General features: G+C 37.5%; 1 protein-coding gene across 1 annotated transcript; it reads right to left on the bottom strand.

The window, feature by feature from the left end:
• Positions 1-10: 10 nt before the first annotated feature.
• On the bottom strand, positions 11-20290 carry grnb (granulin b). The gene is made up of 16 exons (XM_007236347.4): positions 20174-20290; positions 18959-19046; positions 16713-16853; positions 16432-16569; positions 15965-16060; positions 14855-15005; positions 14735-14770; positions 13459-13550; positions 9798-9936; positions 9503-9600; positions 7837-8073; positions 7488-7733; positions 5753-6043; positions 4464-4712; positions 4107-4331; positions 11-2848 (listed from the first exon to the last, which is right to left on the bottom strand). The coding sequence occupies exons 3-16, from the start codon at positions 16851-16853 to the stop codon at positions 2735-2737; spliced, it is 2253 nt and encodes a 750-aa protein (XP_007236409.3). The 5' UTR covers positions 18959-19046; positions 20174-20290; the 3' UTR covers positions 11-2734.
• Between the last annotated feature and the right edge of the window lie 1013 nt (positions 20291-21303).

Here is a 21303-nt window from a genome sequence, read left to right as displayed (position 1 = left end):
AGTCATCAGGTAAATGGTTTTAATTGGTTTTTATTTTCACCTTTCTGGTGCAATCAATCAACCAATCTATTTATAAACAAAGAAAAACAGCAGGAAAAACAAACAATTCAAATAAAAGATAAAATTTGAAAAATCAATCCAAGAATATTGCTTAAAAACTAAGGAACAGGTTCGCTTAAACAGCCAAGACTGATCAACATTTCTTGAACGCAGGCCCATCATGATAATTGCATAATTGTAAAATATATGAACATGATCGGAATAATTTCTTTTCATTTTCTCCCTGATTTGAAAGGTCAATTACTTCACCTACTCATTAGAAAAATCTATTGGAAAACTATACAAAATATTGTAAAACATGTAAATTGAGACGTATATTAGGCAAATAAAATTGGGGTAAAAGCCAAAAATATATATTTCTTAAGATAAGCAATCCCAAAATCCCAAAATGAGTGAGTAAGTCTTAAGTAAAATCAGATTATATGGGTTGAAATTTGGACACAAGAATCGGAATAACTTGACTGAAGGCTTTTTTTAACCCTTAAATTCAAATTACTTCAAATAAGGTTAAAATTCTAATAAGACTGATTAAGATCATTACTCCTAAAATAAGCAAAACAGTCCTACATGTATAATACTTAGTAAATAAATCTTATAAAAGAAAATAAAAAGATGTATTGACTTCAAATTGGATCATTTCACTTGTTAAGCTGTATTTTTTTTGTTTTGTTTTTTTGCAGTGAACACTAGTAATACCAAACACTAAGCCACAACCTCCACTTAAAGAGTCGGTAGCCAATGCGCAATAAAGGAATGCTCCAGATGCCCAGCTCCAATACACCAACTAACTAAAGCTTTTTATAATAAACATCACACTAGAAGTGATGTGAGAAAAGAGCACCATCTACCCACCGAGAGAGAGCAAGGCCAATTGTGTTCTCTCTGATTCCAGCTGCTGAAGGCAAGCTGGATGATCCGAGACTTGAACCAGCTATCCTCAGACAACAGTGTCAGCACCTTAACCCACCTATCCCACTCTGAGCCCAACCTCAATACTTTTTCCTTACCAATATAGTGATTATAATATTTTTCTTAGCAAAAAGAGCCCAAAGTGAATGAGCCAGTATACAGACTATGTTTAATAACAATGTTTGCATTCGATTTGTTTTGTTTACTGAAGATATTTAAACATGTAAAATCCAACTCTAATATCTGAATATTTTAAATTATTAAAAGCGTTTTAAAACGGAGTAATTGCATTATTGTACAACATCACTATGTCAGTGGCATAAAATGGTCTTAAAATGACATCATTTATCGCAATTATTTGTAGGACAATATATTTTCCAATAGAGCAGTCATCATGACAGGACTACACTATCATAATGATAGATTGATGGTAGATAGCCAGAACCACCGAGCAAAAAGCAACATCACGTCATCCCATAAAACTCACTGAAGGGTTCCTAAAAAAAAAAAAAAAATCCTGATTTCTTGAACAGACAGTCTGTGTAGTATAGGCATTTAAATAAATGAAAGGTAGCTCTGCAATTAAAATCTAGTCAGCCTTATCTTTCTTCACTTGGAGGATGTGATTGATGAAATGTATTAAAACTACGAAGCAAATAAAAATAAAAACAAATCACAAATTAATTTTAAACCCCACCACCCAACTGGTTCCAAGCAACAAGTCCATGCTGGTATTTGATGACATCCAGGTGCAAATTAAATTAAAATCCCAGGAAAGTCTAAAATTTAAGAAAAAAAAAAAAAACAGTCCTGATCAGAAAATGTAAAAATTTCAGCTTCCCTTCACTGATAAAGAGAAAGAAGGTCTTCAAAATTTGGGACAAAGCAAATCATACTTTCTCTTCCTAATGAAGTAATACAGACGTGCATTTAAAGAAAAACGAAAAACAACGTGGACCAAATTTAAGGCATCAACAGCCTAAATATATACGGCATATTTAAATTAGCAATAAAGATGCTATGAATAAACTGAAACTATTCAGTCTCTGGGTTTAAGTCACAGCTACCTAATGACTGAGCGTCACCAGAAAATACTAGCAGTGAAAATGACTAAAAGACAGGTAGTGTCATGGCTGGCTCTCCTGACTTAAAATCACCAGTATTAATGCAGGTGTTTTTTGGTAAGCTGCTCCTTTAGCCTGCTCTTACTTTTGGGAAAAAGTCAGTAATAAAAATAAAGGTTAAATGGTTGAGGACTGTGCTGGGTTAAGGTATACAATACATTCAGTTTGGTCTCAGTGACTTCAGTTATGATCTGAATCTGGGATTTCGCCCTCTCAATCAGACCCAATTATTGAACAACAGTCAGGTCACACATGTCCGCGTGTTGAAAAAAAAAAAGCCATCCCTTTACCTACATGGGTAAAAAGCACCACAGGTCCACAGGTTTGTACAACATTTTAGGAACAGTTGTGTAGTACTTCATCATATAAGGCATAACAAGCAGTAGCCAAATGCAGCATCTAACCTCAAAAAAAAAAAAAAAATCTTGGAGTGATTCAGATTGTGTAAAGTAGACATTGTGCCACTGTTTAAATGTCAGTTTTATATATATAAAAAAACACACTTCTTATGAGAGAATGTAAAACAAAAACAAAAATTTAAGTAAAAGTAGAATGATGTATAGTCCCTTGTCCCAATTTGGGTGCCAATATAACTGAACAGTGCTGTGGGTACCAAGTATAGCATGGAGAGAGATGCCGTCCTAAAGAGAGTTGTCCCACCAGGTGAGAGAAGTTGCTCTAGCGCAACCTTTAGCCTTAGGGTCGCAGACGTACCCCACAGGGCAACAGTGCTTCATGTCCTTACAACACACCGCCTAAAGAAAAATGATGAGAAAAAGAGATAAGGAGAAATATAAGCCAACAGCAACAAACAGTATAAGCAATTTACCTTCTTCAATGGGAAAGTCTATCTTTAATGTCACCTCAGTATCCAAGACAGAACATCTCTGCAAGACTAATTCTAGACTTAACAGAATTTAATAAAGCTGTACTTCAGTGGCTTTACTGCTCCATAATACCTGATAAATACCTGGTAAAAATCATACATAAGGCGCACCGGATTATAGACTGCACTGACAATGTGTGGAAAATTCAATTTTAAGCACGCCTTATAGTGCAAAAAATACAATGCATATGTGCAATTAGAAGCCTAAGTTAGAAATATGGTGCACAAAAGTAGCTAAATGAACACATTAGAAGGAGGTGTCTTTAGAATGTTAAAAAACATTGTGTTTTAAACATTCTGAAACAGTCTGGAACTAGTATGACTGTACATCACACATCATGAACTACAGCAGGGATGGGCAACTGGCGGCCCGGGGGCCGCACACGGCCCTCGTCATCACTCAGTGCGGCCCGCGAATAGATCAAAAATAATTTCATAGTTTCATAATTAAAAAAAAAAAAAAAAAAAAAACGTAATTCTACTTTTGACCGCTAGAGGGCGCTGCCAAACAACCACGAAAATTGACATTGACATCCAGTCCATTGTGAGCCAGCAGGCCAAACCACAGCTCTCTCATTAGCTTCAATAAATGTTGGGCCTCTGTGGTCTAGTTTTCTGCTATTATTGAATGAGCTATTTGCAATCAGTTTTTAAATCTTTTTTGTTCTTTGTTATAAATGAGTTCAAATGCCTTTTGCACTTTTATAAGCAAATGTTTTGTCCTTGTTGCTTATGAAGGACTTGTTATAATGAACTTATTTTACACAGAGGAACTACTGTATTTGCAATCAGTTTTTTAAGCAAACTTTTTGTTCTTTGATATGAAGGACTTCCTTTTTGCACTTTTTTTAAGCAAACGGTTTGCTTTTGCCGTATTAAAATGCATTAATATGCAGAAAATAGTTGTTGATAAATGTTGGTGCTGTAAACATACAGATATAAATTCATATAAAATTTGTTCTTATTGAAAATCATTTGTAGCGTTTTTCATATTCAATTATTTGAAGTGCGAGGTCATGTGGCCCTCCAATGGTCATGCTGAATAAAATGTGGCCCTCTCCATCATGGAAGTTGCCCATCCCTGAACTACAGTAATTATTTAAAGCATTCACAGAGTATTAAATTACCTGCTTAAAGGGACAGCAGGCCCATTCAGTGTCTGACAGTTTACAGCAGGTCTGAGACTCAGTGCAATGGCTTGTTGCATCACACATCACCTGCTCTTTAGTGTGCGTGTGCACAAGGGTAAGTGCAACAGTGTGTAAGGTGGACGTTCTAAGGCAGGTTCCAGCCTGCAGGTCGCAGGTGTAGCCCGCTGGACAGCAGTGCACGTGGTCATCACAACACACCGCCTGAAAACAAGACACAAACTCATGTAGTCATAGCTGTAATAAACAAAACCCGAACACACACTTGCAGAAAATTAATTCTGTACACGAACATGCACCTGACTAGTGAAGTACATTAGAAAAATAAACACACACCTGAACATGCGGGCAGCAGCCCCACTGTCCTGTAGTTAACCTGCAGCAGGTGCTACCTGTCGGGCACCTGGCAGTGGAGTCACACTGTACATCTGCCACCCCATGTGCAACCTCTGACCCCTGAGTAACTTTGGCCTCTTGCTTCTTGAACCATGGAATCTCCAGATGGCCCTTAAGGCAGGTGTTCTTTGTGGTGTCGCAGGTGTAGCTGTTAGGACAACAGTGATCGCCATCCCCACAGCACACAGCCTGCAGAGAGAAAGGAGTGAGCATGAGGATGAGACAAAAGTGTGAAAATTACCAACACTCCCCTTCTATACAGGCCAGTTTATGTTCATAATTACAGAGAAGAATAAAATATAATGGATGATGCCAATTTCTCCTTGTTACCATTTTTAAATGGTATTTGAATCCTGTGCTAAACTTTTTCATACAATCTTGTAATGCTTTTAAATTTAGTAAAGGAGTCACTGTATAGCTTCAGCCTGCAAAGATCCCTGGCTGCCCAAATCTGACTTTGGCTTGTAGTCAGCCCATAACTAGAACCTCCAAAAGGAAGAATGTAATAAAGTTAGAATCTCATTGAAAATTAAAATGTGAATTGTTTATTTAGCTAGAATTTCCTAATTATACTGGTGGATAATTCGACATGCTAGTGCTTTAATCTGGTAAGGGGTAAATAATGGCCAAACCTTTAGGAATTGTACAAGCGTACTAGTTGGTCTAATTGCCTTCCTGTTACGCAAAACATGTACGTGTTGGCAGGTCTGTCAATGCGCTACCTAGAGCCAAGATTCTTAAAGCGAGGTGATCACTAACTCTCTATGGGACAGATGGGATATTCCATTTCCAGTTCCTGTTATTTGAGGCGTCTTGCAAGATTTGTCTGCCCAAACGGACGACAACTCTGGCAGAAATCACATTTAAACACGCACATTCTACAGGTCACTGCAGGAGTCATGGCAAAAGTCATGGGGCACGATACCAATTCCTGTCCCATGACTTGTGGCATGTCACTGTAGTCTTCTTAACTCAAAAACTGTGGTAACCTACAGTTACTTGGATTTTGGGTGTGACTGATGTGTAAATCAAGAAGCCACTCCCATTGGTGTCATTAGTTTTTCATTAACAAACCAAACCATAAAATCTCACGTTCCCCTGTAAAATGAACCTTGTCTTAATAGGGATTTTGTTTGTGTTTAAATACTAAATCAAGATATTATTGTACTCTTTATAACATTATTAAAAGGTAATTATCAAGATCTAAAACATGTGTTTGTAAGTCTAACCTCAGGGAGAGGACAGCAACCCCACTTGTTGAATTTTTTCATGTAGCAGCAGGTATTGTCTCTTGGGCAGCTGGTTTGGGCATCGCATTTGTGTTTGGACTCCACATCTGCCACTGCTGATTCAGCAATAGCTTTAGCGTTAGCATTAGATTGCTGAGTCATACTCTGTAGCGCAGGCTGCTTCTTGAACCACAGCATGCTGGGGAGGAAGGGGTGATCACAGGATTCATGAATGATGTCACACTTGTAGCCCTGAGGACAGCAATGTTCATGATCATCACAGCAAACAGCCTGTCAAGAGAGCAAGAGAGTAAACAAAAACACTTAATGCAACACAGTTTGTACACAAAACCTGACAGTCATTTATTCTCTTCCCTAAAAACAGCTGATATAGAATGGAAAACTAGTTATTTCAATAATGAGAAATCAGTACAGGGAAATGATTAGGGCTGTAACAAAGCATGGGTGCACAATGCATCACGATGGAAAAATATTTAAATGTGCATCATGGGAACATATGATTTCATGCTCGGACGCAATCTGGCTAGTGCAGGCCAAAGAACCAGTGGGCGTAAGCAGACCAGTCGCAATAACCATGTTATCAACTTATCGTACGCTAATTTTTGTAAACCCGCTAATTTTAGCCGATGCTGATAACAGCCATTGGGTTTCCACATAAGTTTGTTTACTGCAATTTGTTTACTGCAGCTAGATTTTAGAGAGTATGTGTGTGTGTGTTAGCTGGTGAACATATTCGAGGCTAATATGACTTTCTGAAAACTAAACCGCTTTAGAGAAGAGCACATCAGCACGAATGAGCCAGTGTGTTGACTTTGTTTTAAAACAGTGGAAATGAATCAGAGATCTCATTTAAAGCACAACCATCCAGCACAATTTTCCGAGCTGAATATTTAATGTGAATATTGTTCCCCCAGAGAGATCCTGCCTTAAGCCTCACACAGTGAACATGTTTGTGTTCTTTGCTCGAAATGTGTCTGACAGTTACATTAAAAAATACATTTATAGCAGAAGCTCTGGCCTGCTGAGCTATCTGTGTCTAATAAAAAAAAAAATCTATATATTAATATATATTATATATATTAATCTATATGTCGAATTGTGAAGAAGTGCATCGTTACAACCATAGAAATGATACACTGTGAAGATCTACATTTCATGGCTATAAACAACAGCTGCTCCAAAAGAAAATGAAGGCGAGAGAGTGTCTGTGCTAGGTTAAAAGCTTCTAGTCAAATAACAGAACAGCATGCCACAGGACAGCAAAAAGAGCCTTGTAAAAAAATAATTAGAATGTTCCTGTTGCAGAAAAAAAAAAAAAAAAAAAAAAAACAAAGCTAAATTATGATATGCAGCTGATGTTAACTTTTATGGTGATGTATACAAGCCAAAGTAAAATGTATCATTTCTTTTAAAAAGTAGACAAGGAAGCAATAAAAGTAAGGGGAAAAAAAACACTGTTCTAAAATAGTAAAGTAACAATCTCACAAATTTATACATGTATAAGTAACAAAGTTAATTTGCAAATTAATTAAACATAACCAATATATAAAAAAGCTCAATGAAAGTCAGTTGTTTCAATGAAACACCTCAAACATAATTTTTAACTCTGAAAGTTTATTACTGTATGTATGTATGTATGTTACAAGAATAAACAAGAACTGAATTTTGTCACTAAATAAGTATTTTCTTTTACTGCATATGTGGCAAACCATACCTGTGGCAGGGGGCAGCAGGCCCAGGCCCCCGACTTCTGCCGACAGCACGTTGTTCCTGTTGGACAGGCTGAAGTCTCATCACACTGGTCATTCGCAGGAGGCAGGGATGTAGCAGGTGTCTTCCTTACCCAAGGCACTGATAGCTGCCCAGCAGTGCCACTGAAAGCACTGTCGCACGTGCCGGCAGCCACGTTACACACTGTATTGCGGGGACAACAGTGGAGATGGTCCTCACAGCACACAGCCTACGGAGAGAGAGAAAGAGGACCTAAATCACTCGTGTCACAGTTTTGCAGAGAAAACAAATCATTCTCCATTTTGCTGTAATGAACATGTTTGTGTGTGTACCTGTGGAAGAGGACAGCACCCCCAGGTCCCAGATTCCATTTTGCAGCAGGTTGCACCCTTGGGGCACGTTGTTGTAGGGTCACATTTTTCATTGGCGGGTTGTGGAACCCTGTTGATGGTTGGCTTTTTCTCAACCCAGCGGACCAGGGTCAAAAGGTCAGCAGAGGCAACACATGTGCTGCGTGCACACACTGTGCCCTGAGGACAGCAATGGATGTGGTCCTCACAACAGACCGCCTGGAACACACAAACATGAACCAAATGTATGAACTGAATGTATGGTGACACAAAAAAAAAAAAAAAAAACAGCCCAAATTTTACTTTTGGTATTATTTATTTAATCAAAGTCCTCTGATGATGTATTTATATTTTAATGTACCGTATTTTTTGCACTATAATTAGTATTAGTATTGTAAGGCATGCTTTCAATGAACATCTATTTTCTGATCATTTTTTATATATAAGGCACATTTTAATTTAGCAGGTCTCGCCACTGGGTGGTGGTGGGGTGGGGTAGCTAACTAAGTTTAGTAAAGCTAAGCTAGTAAAACAAGACTGTGATAAAAAAAAGACTTTCTTTTAAATTAAAACCAGCACTGCAGATTTCTCTCCTGAAATCTGTTTGGCTTTTGTTTATTTACAGTAAGCTTATATTCCTGCATTACTCCAGCATTAAGGCTGGAGCATTAGCATTAGTGGCTGCCCGCTCGACAGCCCTACGATGAGGAACCCTTAGTGTTCATGTAAGCCAGGGTGATATTAGCTAATGGTTTGTCCCACCAAGCTTGTTTTATCACGGTAAACACACAGGCTACATTCCAATATACTCCTTTAAGAACGTTGAAAGAGCTTGTGCGATTAGCAGGTATTGCTAGTGCTGCTCCAGCATTGCTTGTCGGGGTTAGCAGCAGGCTACAGGCCAATAATACTCACCGCTGAATGGGGAAATAGCAGTAAGCTGGTAAAGCTAATGGTACTTCAGCCCCAGTGCTGGACAACTAAACTGAAACTCCTGTATGACGCTGTACTTCAGCGGAGTGGCTTTACTGCTTCTTACATCCTGACAGGTAAAAATGTATACATAATGTGCACCGGATTAAAAGGCTCACTGACTATTTTTTAGAAAATACAGCGATTTTTTTAAAAGGATGTTTGCAGTAGCTCTAATACAGCACCATAAGCAGCACAGCAATTGCTTTCTTAAGAAAACCTACCAGGCCACTCTGATTTTAGAATGAATATATTTGGCTTTTCAGGGATGATTAGAGGCACACTTGTGCCATATACTTAAATATTTAGATTATTCCCCATTCAGAAATACTACTGCTTGCAATTTGAAAGAAAAAATCTTGCTGCTTTAACTTTAATACAAACTGATGGATAACCGGTATAACCAGTCATTGTTTTTCATAACTCTACATTCCTAACATAATTAACAGCAACTTAATCAGTCCTGAAATAGAACAGAGTGACACCACGAGACACATTAAACCAAGTAAATAGTGGACTTAATAAATTGTTCCTGCATTAAGATTAATAAATAAAGGATAAATACCCCTTAAACCCAAGTGTTATCAGCAACCATGTTTTTTTCACGCTTAAAATGTATTAAACCAATACATTTGGGAAAGTGATATAGTGGTTTTCACTATAGTGGTTTTCTCACCTCTGGTAGTGGACAGCAGGCCCAATCCCCATCTTTCGTCTTACAGCAGGTAGATCCACTTTCACATGCTACAGATTCGTTGCAGGGTACCGACTCCACTGCACACACAGAGGACAGACAAGATTACACACACAAGGATGTGTTCAGCAGATAACTGGTCACACTCATTAAGACCTGGGGTCTGTCCTTGTGCCAGGGCACAGTGATCTTTGGAGAAAAGCAGCAGGCATATTGCTTTACACATTGTACCCCTGTCCCCTTGCCACAGACTAGTAAGAAGGCATTATAAATTTACCTGTCACCTTCACACGGACAACAGGTGAGAGGTTGGTAGTCACTGGTTCAAGCACATTGGATGAGACACATTTACTGTGGGCAAGGTCACAGCTTGTGCCCTGTGGGCAGCAGTGCACATGATCAGAGCAGCACACAGCCTAGAGAAAAAAAGATAGAAAACACAATTAGAATTTACAGTACTTTGTGAGAGATCATTTGATCACTGATTATATATTTTTTTCATTATTTAAAGTGGCTGTCCATATTATTTTGTCTCTAAACTGTGGAGTGGAGAAGGGATGACATATTGTGTTTAATGGTACCAGTGTGCTGAAATGACCATTCCTGCTACACCTAATATATTTATTCTAAAAACTGGGGTGTCGGGTCTCTTTTCTCAAATGACCCGGAGTTCTTCTGGCCACATCATGCGTCTGTATGTACTTATGTCACACGTACAGACTCTAAAAGAGGATCCGGCTCAGTTTTACTGAAAGTGAGTGGCTAGTGGAGCAATGGAGACTTCAGAAGAGGAAACTTAGAGCTCAGTAGCTCATTCACTCATAGTGTTTGGTTGAAGTGAAGTTTCTGACTGAGTGTGCTCTCTCTCTCTCTCTCTCTCTCTCTCTGACTGGTCATAACCTGGAATTGGATTCTTTTGCTCTGAAATTAGACCACATCACACCCACCCAGTTTAAAATGATTCTTCCGCATGCTCGGTGCAATTACCCATTCTCACCAGAGAGGGCCCTAAACCCCAAAACTTGCAGACATCAGCTTTAAACGTATTTTTTTTTATGCTTCACGACCTTGTTTGCATAGATTTGCACTATAGCATTAAAGCACATTTGATGTGACATTTACATAAGCTGTTAGGTACTTCATATTTGAAAAAAACACACTTATGTTAAAAAAAATGAATCTTCAAATGGGGCTCTACAAGAGAGTGAAAGTTTAAGGGAACTGGAAAGGTAATAACAAATCGGAAAGAAAAAAGTTTCCTCTAAAAATAAAGTACTGTGTACATCGATCCAGTCTTTCACATTGACCCTGAAAATCTGCCCTCAAACAAAAAAAACTACAAGTCACAGATATTGCCACTACAGGGGCAATGTTTAACACACACAATAAAACAATTTAATTTTCAATGTAAATTGCTTATTTAGCGCAATAGTACATGAAATATTTTACATATAACAATCAATAAAATGGCATCTCAAATATCACTGATCTCAAATTCATGCTGAAGTGTATAAAATATACCACTTTAAGCAGCATTATGTAGATTATTTACCATAAAATAACAGCATCATATTCTTACTGGTTCTCTATTTGCAAGTATTACAAAGAATCCCCTCTTCATCATTACGGAATTATGCAGTTCTGGTGAATCGGTGTAAGGAAATTTTCTAAAACAGCATTAAAAAAAAAAGAAATTTGTGTTTGATAAATTATTTATTTGTTGTAAAAATGCTTCTAGGCTAAGTCTAATACCTTCTTGTAAAGCCTGTTAATGTTCTTTTTAAATGGAGCCACATTGGTAAGGAACATGTATTTGTGGGAGGAGCAGCAGAGCTGAGTATGTGGGTTACACCCATTAAAATTTTTTAAAGCCTATTTTTAAAAGCCTATTTTGCTGTTGCTGTTGACACTTGTTTTGAGCTTCTGCTACTCCCAGGTGTTGCCAGTCAAGTGCCTGATTGGCTTTTCATCGGCAGCACCTGTGAGCATGAGCCCTGCTACAGTGGTTAGTAGGTGTCTGCTCTAAGAATCTTCATGCCACGTTTGACTGATCTGGTTAGGACCCGTAAGATAGGGCAACTTTAAGCTGGTGTTCCACAAAACCAAGTTAAGGTATTGTTTAAAGTGAGTCCTGGTACCATTTCCAAATTTAAGGCCAAGTTCCATTTAACAGATGCTGCTGCTTTTCCAATTTTTTTATGGGCACAACCCACATTCTCAGCTCTGCTGCTCATTCCACAAATGCATGTTCCTTACAAATGTGGCTCCATTTGAAGGGGAAATTAACAGAATTTTCGACGGTATAATACTGATTGCTAGATTTTTTTTTTACAACAAAGAAATAAATCAACCAAACAACCTTTCTTTTTGTGCCACTTTTTTCATATAAAACTATTAACGCATGTAAGCAGGAATAGGTAAACAAAACTAAATACATTTTACAACACACACTGACTAAGTTTTGCATATCAAAAATTTTACAATAATTGTATTAAGAATTATCTGTTTATTATACTGTCAAAAGCCGTTTATGCCTTTTTATTCACCGCTTATGTTTAGTCTGTGAGTAGCGAGCATCTTCTCTACTTTTTGAGTGTACTGTATGTATTCTTTAGTGATTACTTTCTTTCTCCCTAATTTACACGGCCAATAAACTGACCCCCTCATTAGGACCCCCGTCACTAGTGATGCCCCAACACCAGAAGGGTGAAGACTAACACATGCCTCCTCTGATACATGTAAAGTCAACCACCACCTTATTTTTGAACTGCTTCTGATGCAGCATTGGAGGAAAGCGCAGCAACTCTGTTCCGATGCATCAGCTCACAGACACCTCGTGCTGATCAACATCACCCTTTGGAGTGATGAGGGGAGAGAGAGAGTGCCATCTACCCACCTAAAGAGAGCAAGACCACTCATGCTCTCTCAGGGCTCCAGTAGCTGATGGCTACAGTATTGAACAGGATTCTAACCAGCTATATCCTGATCATAGTGACAGCGCTTAGCCTGCTGGACCACTGAAAGCCCATGTGCTACTTCTATTACTTCTGTTATCTGTACCTGTCCACTTGCTCTGATCTAACACAATAGTATAAAGGTTGCAACTGACTAGCTAGTTAGCATGCTCTCCTGCACCAAGTTTTTAATCAGTGTGATCTAGAGCAGCAGCTGTAGTAACTAGTTTTAGTGATCAACTTTTTTGGTAGTTTTAGTAGTAGTTTTGGAGAACCATGTAGTTACAATGTCTATAGTAAAATATATTTTCTGAAAAATGGAATAAAATCTTAATTTCTAAAGCGCACGCAAGACTTACAGTTTATTCTGAAACAAATACCACTGTCAATCTTGTGTCATCACACCTGGATTATTGTAGTGCTTTTATCTGTTTTACCAAAAAGCTCAAATTACAGCATGCAGGGTGGACATTTCACAGTGAGAACCCAGACACACAGAGAGAGATTATATTACAGCTGTTTTCAGAAAGCGGCACTCCTGACTCAAATTGACATTGCTTACTAAGGTCACTCTGAATTGTTTGAAGGAGATCTTAACTCATTTTTAAATTCCTTTTTAGCTTTGTTGAACTGTACATCAGTAAAAAATCATTAGTAACATTCCTTTAAGTTAGCTGACAGGAATATGTTGGCTGCCCCTACTGAGCTCCACTTAAAAGTGGAAAGACAGCCTCTTTTTTATGGGCCTAATTTTGGAAAATCTCTTCCTGATGATCTGACAGCTCTGTTTGTAACTGCTCTGTATTTTACTGATGTTATTCAGTTTGTTGCATTATCAGTTTTGAATATTTGATGTTTTATTCACTCTGTTTGTAATGTATACTTTGTGATATTTTTAAGTTGCTATAAACTTATGAACTTAAGTCCACATTGCAAAAAACTGGCTAAAACAAATTAGCCATTAAACAAAAAAAACATGTATACCTTTGGCATTGGACAACATCCATAGCTCCCATTTCCTAGTGGGCAGCAGGTTGTGTCATCTGGACAGAAAGACACTTTATCTGGACAATCCACTGGAAAAAGAGAGACGGTATATGTAATCTCACATGGCACAGTGTTGCTCTCAGACATCAAAGCAAATGTTTTGGTTATTACACCTTTTAAATACCAAACCTTATTTACTTTTTACTTCCTTAGTTACTTATCTTTAAATAATACTACATGTCTACATTCAATACAATGGGATGTACAAATAGATAATTAAAAATCTGCTTATGTGGAAAAATATGTAAACAGGTACCGTATTGTCTGCACTATCAAGGCGCACTATCAATAAACCTCTATTTTCTGGTCTATTTTCATACAAAAGGCACACTGGCTTATAAAGTGCATTAAAGCAACACTAGTAAGGAACAGGGGTGTTGCCATGTTTTCCATCTAATTCAGCAGGTCTTGCCACTGGGTGAGATAAGCTTAGTACACAAAACTGGAATTCTTAAAATATATATATATATATTTCTTTTAAAGTCAAGCTAGATGTTAATTTACACAGATTTCTTTCCTGAACAAGTGAGTAAAGCTCTTCTATTTAATTACATTAAGCTTAGATTTCTAGATTCCCACTAAGGCTGGGTGCATCATTATTATCATATATTAGCTACACTAATGAACCCAGGGTGCTCCTGTAAGCAAGGAAAATATTAGCTAGTGGTTAAAAATATTAGCTAGCTTGTTTTAACACAGTCCAATATACTCGCCTCTGAAAGACAAAAGAGCTAGTGGTTAGCGTGGTTAGCGGCTAATGCCAACAATGCTCCAGCAGTGCTAGCCAGGGTTAGCTGCAGGCTACAGGCCAACAATACTCATCTCTGAACTGTGCAAGAGCTAGTGCGGCTAGCGGCGAATGCTAATACTGCTAGAGAACTAAACTGAAACTCTCTGAGTGGCTCCCAAAGTGCCTTTACTGCTCATTACAACCTGACTGGTAAAATTCATACATAACACGCACTAATTTTCGGAAAAATCAAAAGATATTAAGTGATTTTAAATGCCTTATAGCGCAAAAAATATGGTATATATATTATCACCTTTGTATCAAAATCTACATTTAAGATGGGTACACATAACCATATGCTTCGCTAATAGAAGCCTATGAAGCTCAGGGAATAAACACAAACAAGTAAAGAAGAGAATATAGATTTCATCTGCCATGTAATCTCCAGCAAATGTAACTGAGCTTATTAAATTAATGTCTTACCATCATTACTGTCAGCCAAGTCCAGTCCATTTGAATCTGGAAGGCCAGAAATTAATTTTATGTCATTAAAACACATAAAATATGAATATTACACTGGAATAAAAGGAAGTGACGTCATACCTTTTCTTGCTTTCCATTCTGCTCTCTTGTATGCAGGGAATTTTCTCCTCAGAGGGACGGAGCCAAGCATGGACGACACACACTTAGAGTGAGGTAGGTCACAGGTCGTGCCTTGTGGACAGCAGTGCATTTTGTCTTCACAGCACACAGCCTGTAGATTCAAATACAGGCACACACACACAGAAAGACAAATGATAAAGAGGCTGTGTTTTCACCACAAAACGCACTAATTAAACCAATCCTTATGTATTTCTGTATTGGTGATCTTTAATATAAACTGTAATCTACTGTCACTTTGCCCACTTATTGGTTTTGTGGTTTCTCACTTTGGTGCACAAATAGTTTTTGTTAGTACGTTCCTGAGTTCACTGAGATCAATTTCAAACAGCACTGTTTACTCTGAAAACAGAGGTGTGGTAGGGAACAGCATCCTGAAGGTTTTCCCAGCAAAGCCAAGAAACTTCAGGATTCCAATCAGAAACTTTGGCAATGCAGTAAAATAAAACAAATCCAAATTCTTGCTAATTTTTAATTAATATAACAAACTAACTACTTCTAACCTCATTTCCTTCTTCCTCTATCCCATTATTTCCCTTTGACCTCCTTTAGGCCCTGTCTAACAATGTTTTTACCTTTAACTTCTATTACTTTATGTACTTCACTACATTTACATAGAAAAACATTATTATCACCAGTGCAAATTTTAGACAGTGCACGTATATGTAACCGGTGTGACCTAGCAGCTTTTAACCTTTTATTAATGGGTATTTAAATGTAAATAAATAAAAAACAGTGTCAAAATAAGTAACGCAAAATGAACTAAAAATTTATTGTATTAAATCACCACAAAATAAAATCATGATTCATATTTTTAAATGCTGGTATTTCCTGTATTGTAGGGGAGACTAATAGTGTAGTGTGGTTTTGCAGGTGAGAGTGAGTAAGTAAGAGTGAGAGTGTGTGTGAGAGAGAGAGAGAGAAAAAGAGAGAGAGAGAGAGAGAGAGAGAGAGAGAGAGAGAGAGAGAGTGAGAGTGAGAGACACAGAGTAAGTGTTCAACACAGTGATGATGTGTTAACAGTTTGGATAAAAAAAATAATCCAGTGCATACATTAGGCATTGGGCAGCAGCCCCAGCTCCCATCAGGCAGCTGGCAGCAAGTGGTATCATCGGGACATTCTGACTCCTGGTCTGGACATACCACTGCCTGTAAGACAATGAAATGCACAATTCTGAGTAAAATAAACAAAATAAGCAGTCATAAAAACATCAGCTGCAGCTAGACAATAGATATAGCAGGATTTGCCAAGTTTTTTTTTTTTTTTTTTTTTTTTTTTTTTTACTATTTGGGACATTTTAATAGGTTAACTGTAATTCAATCTGAATAAGCACCAAATTAATGTGAACTTTACAACATGAAGAAGGAAAAAGGGACATGAGGGGAAAGGGAAATTGGACAAAAGCAGTGAGTGAGGTTTTCAGTGGCGGGATTATGACCTCATATGTAGTAACTTAATAATTAACTAGTGTAAGCTTAACAAAGAAGTGTGTGTGTGTGTGTGTGTTTTTGTGCGATACCTGAGGTAGACTGGGCTGCTTGATGGGAACTCTCATCACCCAGTCTAGCGTGTGTGTCTTGTTAACACATTTGGAATGTTCTAGATCACACAATGTTCCTTCATGACAGCAATGCAGATGATCTGAGCAGCACTCTGCCTGCAGACACACATAAAATAACAGAACAGAACAGGACAGAACTGTGAACACACATGTAACCATTAATAAATGAACACTTCATTACTGTTCATTATTGAAATGATAAAATGTAGTGAACAATATGCACATTTAAGCACACTCACATTGGGGAGTGGGCAGCATCCGTATCCTCCTGATGGGGTTTGGCAGCAGGTGTTTCCATCATCACACATTCCTCCATCAGGGCAGATAAGAGCACTGCACCCACTCAACACACACACCAACACCCACACACTCTTACGCATCTAAAAGAGAAAGAGGAAGGCGGTCAATGACAAAACTCCTGCTTTCGTTTTATTGTTTTATTCGTGTCCGTAGAATTCCACAACAATAACCTATCCTAAGCTTCAAAACCATCAGCATGAATGGTAGCAATGGTTGCTGCTGATGGTGTCGATGCTTTGACTTCAAAAACTGGGCTGCGGTTGGTAAGAACTTGGTAAAATGATATACAATCAGTGGTTAAGATTCAGTATATTTCACTTTACTGTGATCCTGTAAATGCAATTAATAAAAATTAAAAAGGGTTTAAACAAACACAAACTAAACTATGTCTGCCAGCAAAAAAATTGACTTTCAGTGTTTGACCAAACAACAGAAGAGACATTAAACATTTTTGAACCAACCAAAGAACAAGTTTATAAACCAATGAAACAGTAGCTTGCCCCCCCCACTGTACTGAAAAAACAGTAGTACCAGAGCCATTAAAATGAGTTAAATGTGTGTGTCAATTTTTGACCACCAGAGGCCCAAGGATCAGTGGACATAAGCAAAGAGCAGATAATGTCAGTCATTTTTCACTGAAGACAATCACAATAGTGTGGGTGTGGGTCGCAGACAAGTTTTGGCTCTACAGGGTTGACTCCCATGGGCCAGGAGAGACATCAGATCCTCCACCCAGCCTCACAAGCCAAAAGGAACAACAGATTTCCAAAAACATAGCGGAGCAAAAAGAAAGCAGTTTGAATTTTAAATGCGCACACACCTAGTGCTTGAAAAGGATTTTTTTCACTTACCTGGTTGACCATAAATCTGAGTCTATTAGGCAAGGCTTGCTTACTTTCATTCTTAATGTTTACATTGCAGCCCTGAAGATAGAGCACACTGCGTAAACTCCTTATCCTTAAATCAAACACACGCTTTTACCATCATATTTACATATGCTTGCTTGTGTGTGAGAAAGCCAGGTTAGGAGTCTGGCAGGAGCAAGAGTGTGTGTAGCTAGTGGGCAAACTTTACTTTATTATTAGTTTTGTTAATTTTCTTAAGGGAAATAAATTTGCATCCTCTACAAAGTACATTCTTTTTCACATTTATATTACTCTGTTTGTGTTTAATTTAATTAAAAAACCTTTGGCACATTTACGTATCGTACAGCTCAGGGATTCTGTAAAACGGGTTACTCTACTTCTATCATTAATGGCATACTGGTACTGCAATCAGCAGTTTTATGCACCTTCTTGTAAGTAATATTTCAGGTTCCATGTGTTTTGATTTTAAACAGATGCAAGGCATGGCAGTAGCGAAAAATAACAGGTGTCATAAACAGAGCTAGAAGTGTAACTTGTAAAACACTGTAAACAAGAGCTCAGCAGTAACAGTTTTTTTTTGTTTTTTTTATGGTTTAACACACTGATAAAAGCTGTTAAGTTCTGCAATATCAAGAAGATCAAGAGAATTGCTTGAGAACTGCGTATATGCAGGTAAGACAGGTAAGTCAAAAATAAAAAATACCAGGAGCCTGCATTAAAGTTAATCTGATTATAGAAAGACCATTCCACCATGTCAGACTGCTTTCACAGTCATAATTTAAAAAGTCTTACCTGCAACAAAACTCAATGTTTGTTCTATGCAACAGAATAGCTACACATGAACAAAGAAAAATATTTACCGAAGCCACAATGCAGTACTGTGCTGCTGTTACATTAATAACTCCCTCAATAACAATGCAGACAATTACAAGAATTAAACAGTTATGGATTGTATGCACTGTGCTACGAGAGTCATAATCCAACCCCTCTGCAGCACCCTCACTTTAAGAAATCTTAATACGTCAACCTCAGAATCCATTATTAACTTTGAATGAGGAATCAAATAAAAAAGAAAAATATATAAAACAAAAAACATGAAACACAGAGTGATTCATTCAATCATTTTAACTGCTACATCACATAAAGAACATAAATAAAAGATACTAAGAAAAAAATCTGGTCGAAACAAAACAAAATGAAAGATTTTGCTAAATACCGAATATGGATTTCACTTTTTCAACGCTGCATATTTTAAATAGCTTGTAGTGCTTTTCAGAGAGAACTTTCATTGTTCAGTACAAAAATTAATTTTCACTTACCGCTGCGAGTGTGTGATGATCTGGTTAGGTAAATGTGCTAGAAAATGTTACACATTCAGATGTAAAGCCAAACACGTGTCTTTTGTCCCTGAAAGAAAAAACATAATAAATTATTTTAATGAATAACATTTTATGGCATGGTGTTGCCATTTTTGGTAAGTACATTACATTATTTATTATGTTATTTTTTATATAACGTCACAAGACAAGTCTCTATTAAATAAAATGAGGGGGAAGAATCCTGTTCAACATTCTACCTGCAGGTGGAGTAATCTATTTACCAATATAAGCCACATGGGACACAATACCAGTAATTAATACGATTAATATAATGTTTCTATCATATTTAAATTTAAACACATTTACGAGAAAATAATAAAATATGTATATGTGCAACAATGTGTAATAAAACATATTGAGGTTTTAATTTACTTAAACAGTGTTTTTCATTTGTTGCCTCAGGACAACATGAATGCTTTAGAGAAAACATAATATACGTTACAATTATTAAAAGAGAGTTTGCTGGCTAGCTAACAAACCTCATTTTCTTTTTTTCAGAGCTTGAGTATTTTATGGTAAATCCTTCTCAGAAAAGCACGAGTTTGTGTACAAAGGGAAAGCCACAAACTGCATTTAGCTAACCTAGCAGCACAACCACGGACAAGAGGATTGATATTATTAACCCTAGCTATGTTAGCAAGCTAGCTAGTTTTTTTTTTTTTCCATTCTTTATAAAAAACACAATAGACAATTAGATGTCAGACACTAAACAACACATAGCTAGAAGTTACTTCTGTTAAATAAGCCGTAAAAAGTCCCTATTTGATGAATTAACTGATATAACAGTTGTGTAAACTATATTATTAACTAGGTTAACTAGTTAACCTGGGTAGGTAATCCTGCCCCAGCCTCGGGGTCTGGGTATAAAACCCCGGTTTCTGTTGTACTAATGTACAAGTAACATTATATCACCCCAGTCTTAACTCTCAGGGGAGTTAAAGAGGGTAAATAATTAAACACCCCTCTGCCCGCTGTTGTACAGAGACTCTCCTGCAGGCTGGCTAATCTCGGGTTGGCCATGTTTTGAACCGTTAGTTTACATGGCAGCGTTAGCCAGCCGCGCTCACTCAGAGCTGAATAAACACTGAGTTACAGCAGCAGCAGCAGCAGCAGCCCGGGTAACTAACATACAAACTACTGTAAAACCCTACTCACCAGAACACAGTCAGAGAAAACACTCACACACGATTTAAAACCATTTAACGCTAAAAGTCCTCAGAGCTGAACTGAACAGCTGAATCGTAGAAGTAGAAAGAAAAGCAGCTATCACGTGACTTACCCTGTCATGTGAGCGTGACTGTGACTAGTGACGCGCGTGCGCGTGTCGCCTAAAGATTTTGGATGCCCGTGATCTTATCATTTATCTTTAGCCTGTTTTATTAATGTTTAGTAGACTATATGTTAATATTTGTTCTAAAAAATAAATCTCAATTGTATGGAATGTATATTAATGTAAATATTATAATAATAATACGTGCTTAAACCTTCTGTTACTTTCAAATTTACTAATATATTTCAGTTTTAACCACAAGAAAATGATGTAATAAGTAAAATTATTTGCCAAGTTTGTCACATGCTATATTTGTTTGGTGACTATATATAGCCTTTAAAAAAACAAATCCCTTCCAATATGGAGAAACAGAGAAATATGCAGCATAAAATCTCATTCATTTACATGTGTCAGTGTGTTTGATAGTGGTTGAGAGTCACTGTCATGGTGAAAGATAATTTATTTAAAACATTGGATGGGGACCTCTTTATCACTTCAGAGACAGTAGAAGCATGAACATGTGATTTAAATCTTATGTTTAAATCTATAATCAGCTGATATGCCATTGGTACTGCTGTTGTTTTGTCTTTTATCTGATGTGTTCAAACATCGAACAGTGTGCAAGTTCCCCCATTAACCCATAACCTATACCCCAAAGCCAGCCCAGGCTTTTATGGGGCCCGAAGCAGAATATAATTTGGGGCCCCATACCACCACTTTATCACCAGATGCTTCATCATCCCATAGGCTTCTATCATTAGCATTATTTGTAATCAGCTTACATCATACAGGAAAGTGGGCCTCCTGGACTAGGGTTAAGAAACACTTGTCTAGTAGAAACAAGGCAATGACAGTTGGAACAAACCTCTCTTTTTGCACCGTTATCAAAGAACAGGACAGTTCAATGTTCAGGTTTGACTGACTGTTTCTTTGAGCCTCTATCTCCTGTGCTTCAAGGGAAGACCTTTTTTCAATATCTGATGAGTTCTGTCCATTTAACAAGACACAACAACAA

Source organism: Astyanax mexicanus, chromosome 6 (assembly GCF_023375975.1).
Source record: "Astyanax mexicanus isolate ESR-SI-001 chromosome 6, AstMex3_surface, whole genome shotgun sequence".
Lineage (NCBI taxonomy): Eukaryota > Metazoa > Chordata > Actinopteri > Characiformes > Acestrorhamphidae > Astyanax > Astyanax mexicanus.
The sequence above is the reverse complement of the archived record's forward strand: the minus strand, read 5'-3'. Positions and strand labels throughout refer to the sequence as shown.

Excerpts from the sequence above, each read along its gene's own strand:
- grnb (XM_007236347.4), bottom strand. The coding sequence starts at position 16,853 with ATGCGTAAGAGTGTGTGGGTGTTGGTGTGTGTGTTGAGTGGGTGCAGT. Across the intron at positions 14,771-14,854 it reads AGAATGGAAAGCAAGAAAAG|ATTCAAATGGACTGGACTTG; the intron begins GTATGACGTCAC and ends CTGGCCTTCCAG. Across the intron at positions 6,044-7,487 it reads CCTGCTGCCCCCTGCCACAG|GCTGTTTGCTGTGATGATCA; the intron begins GTATGGTTTGCC and ends CTCTCTTGACAG.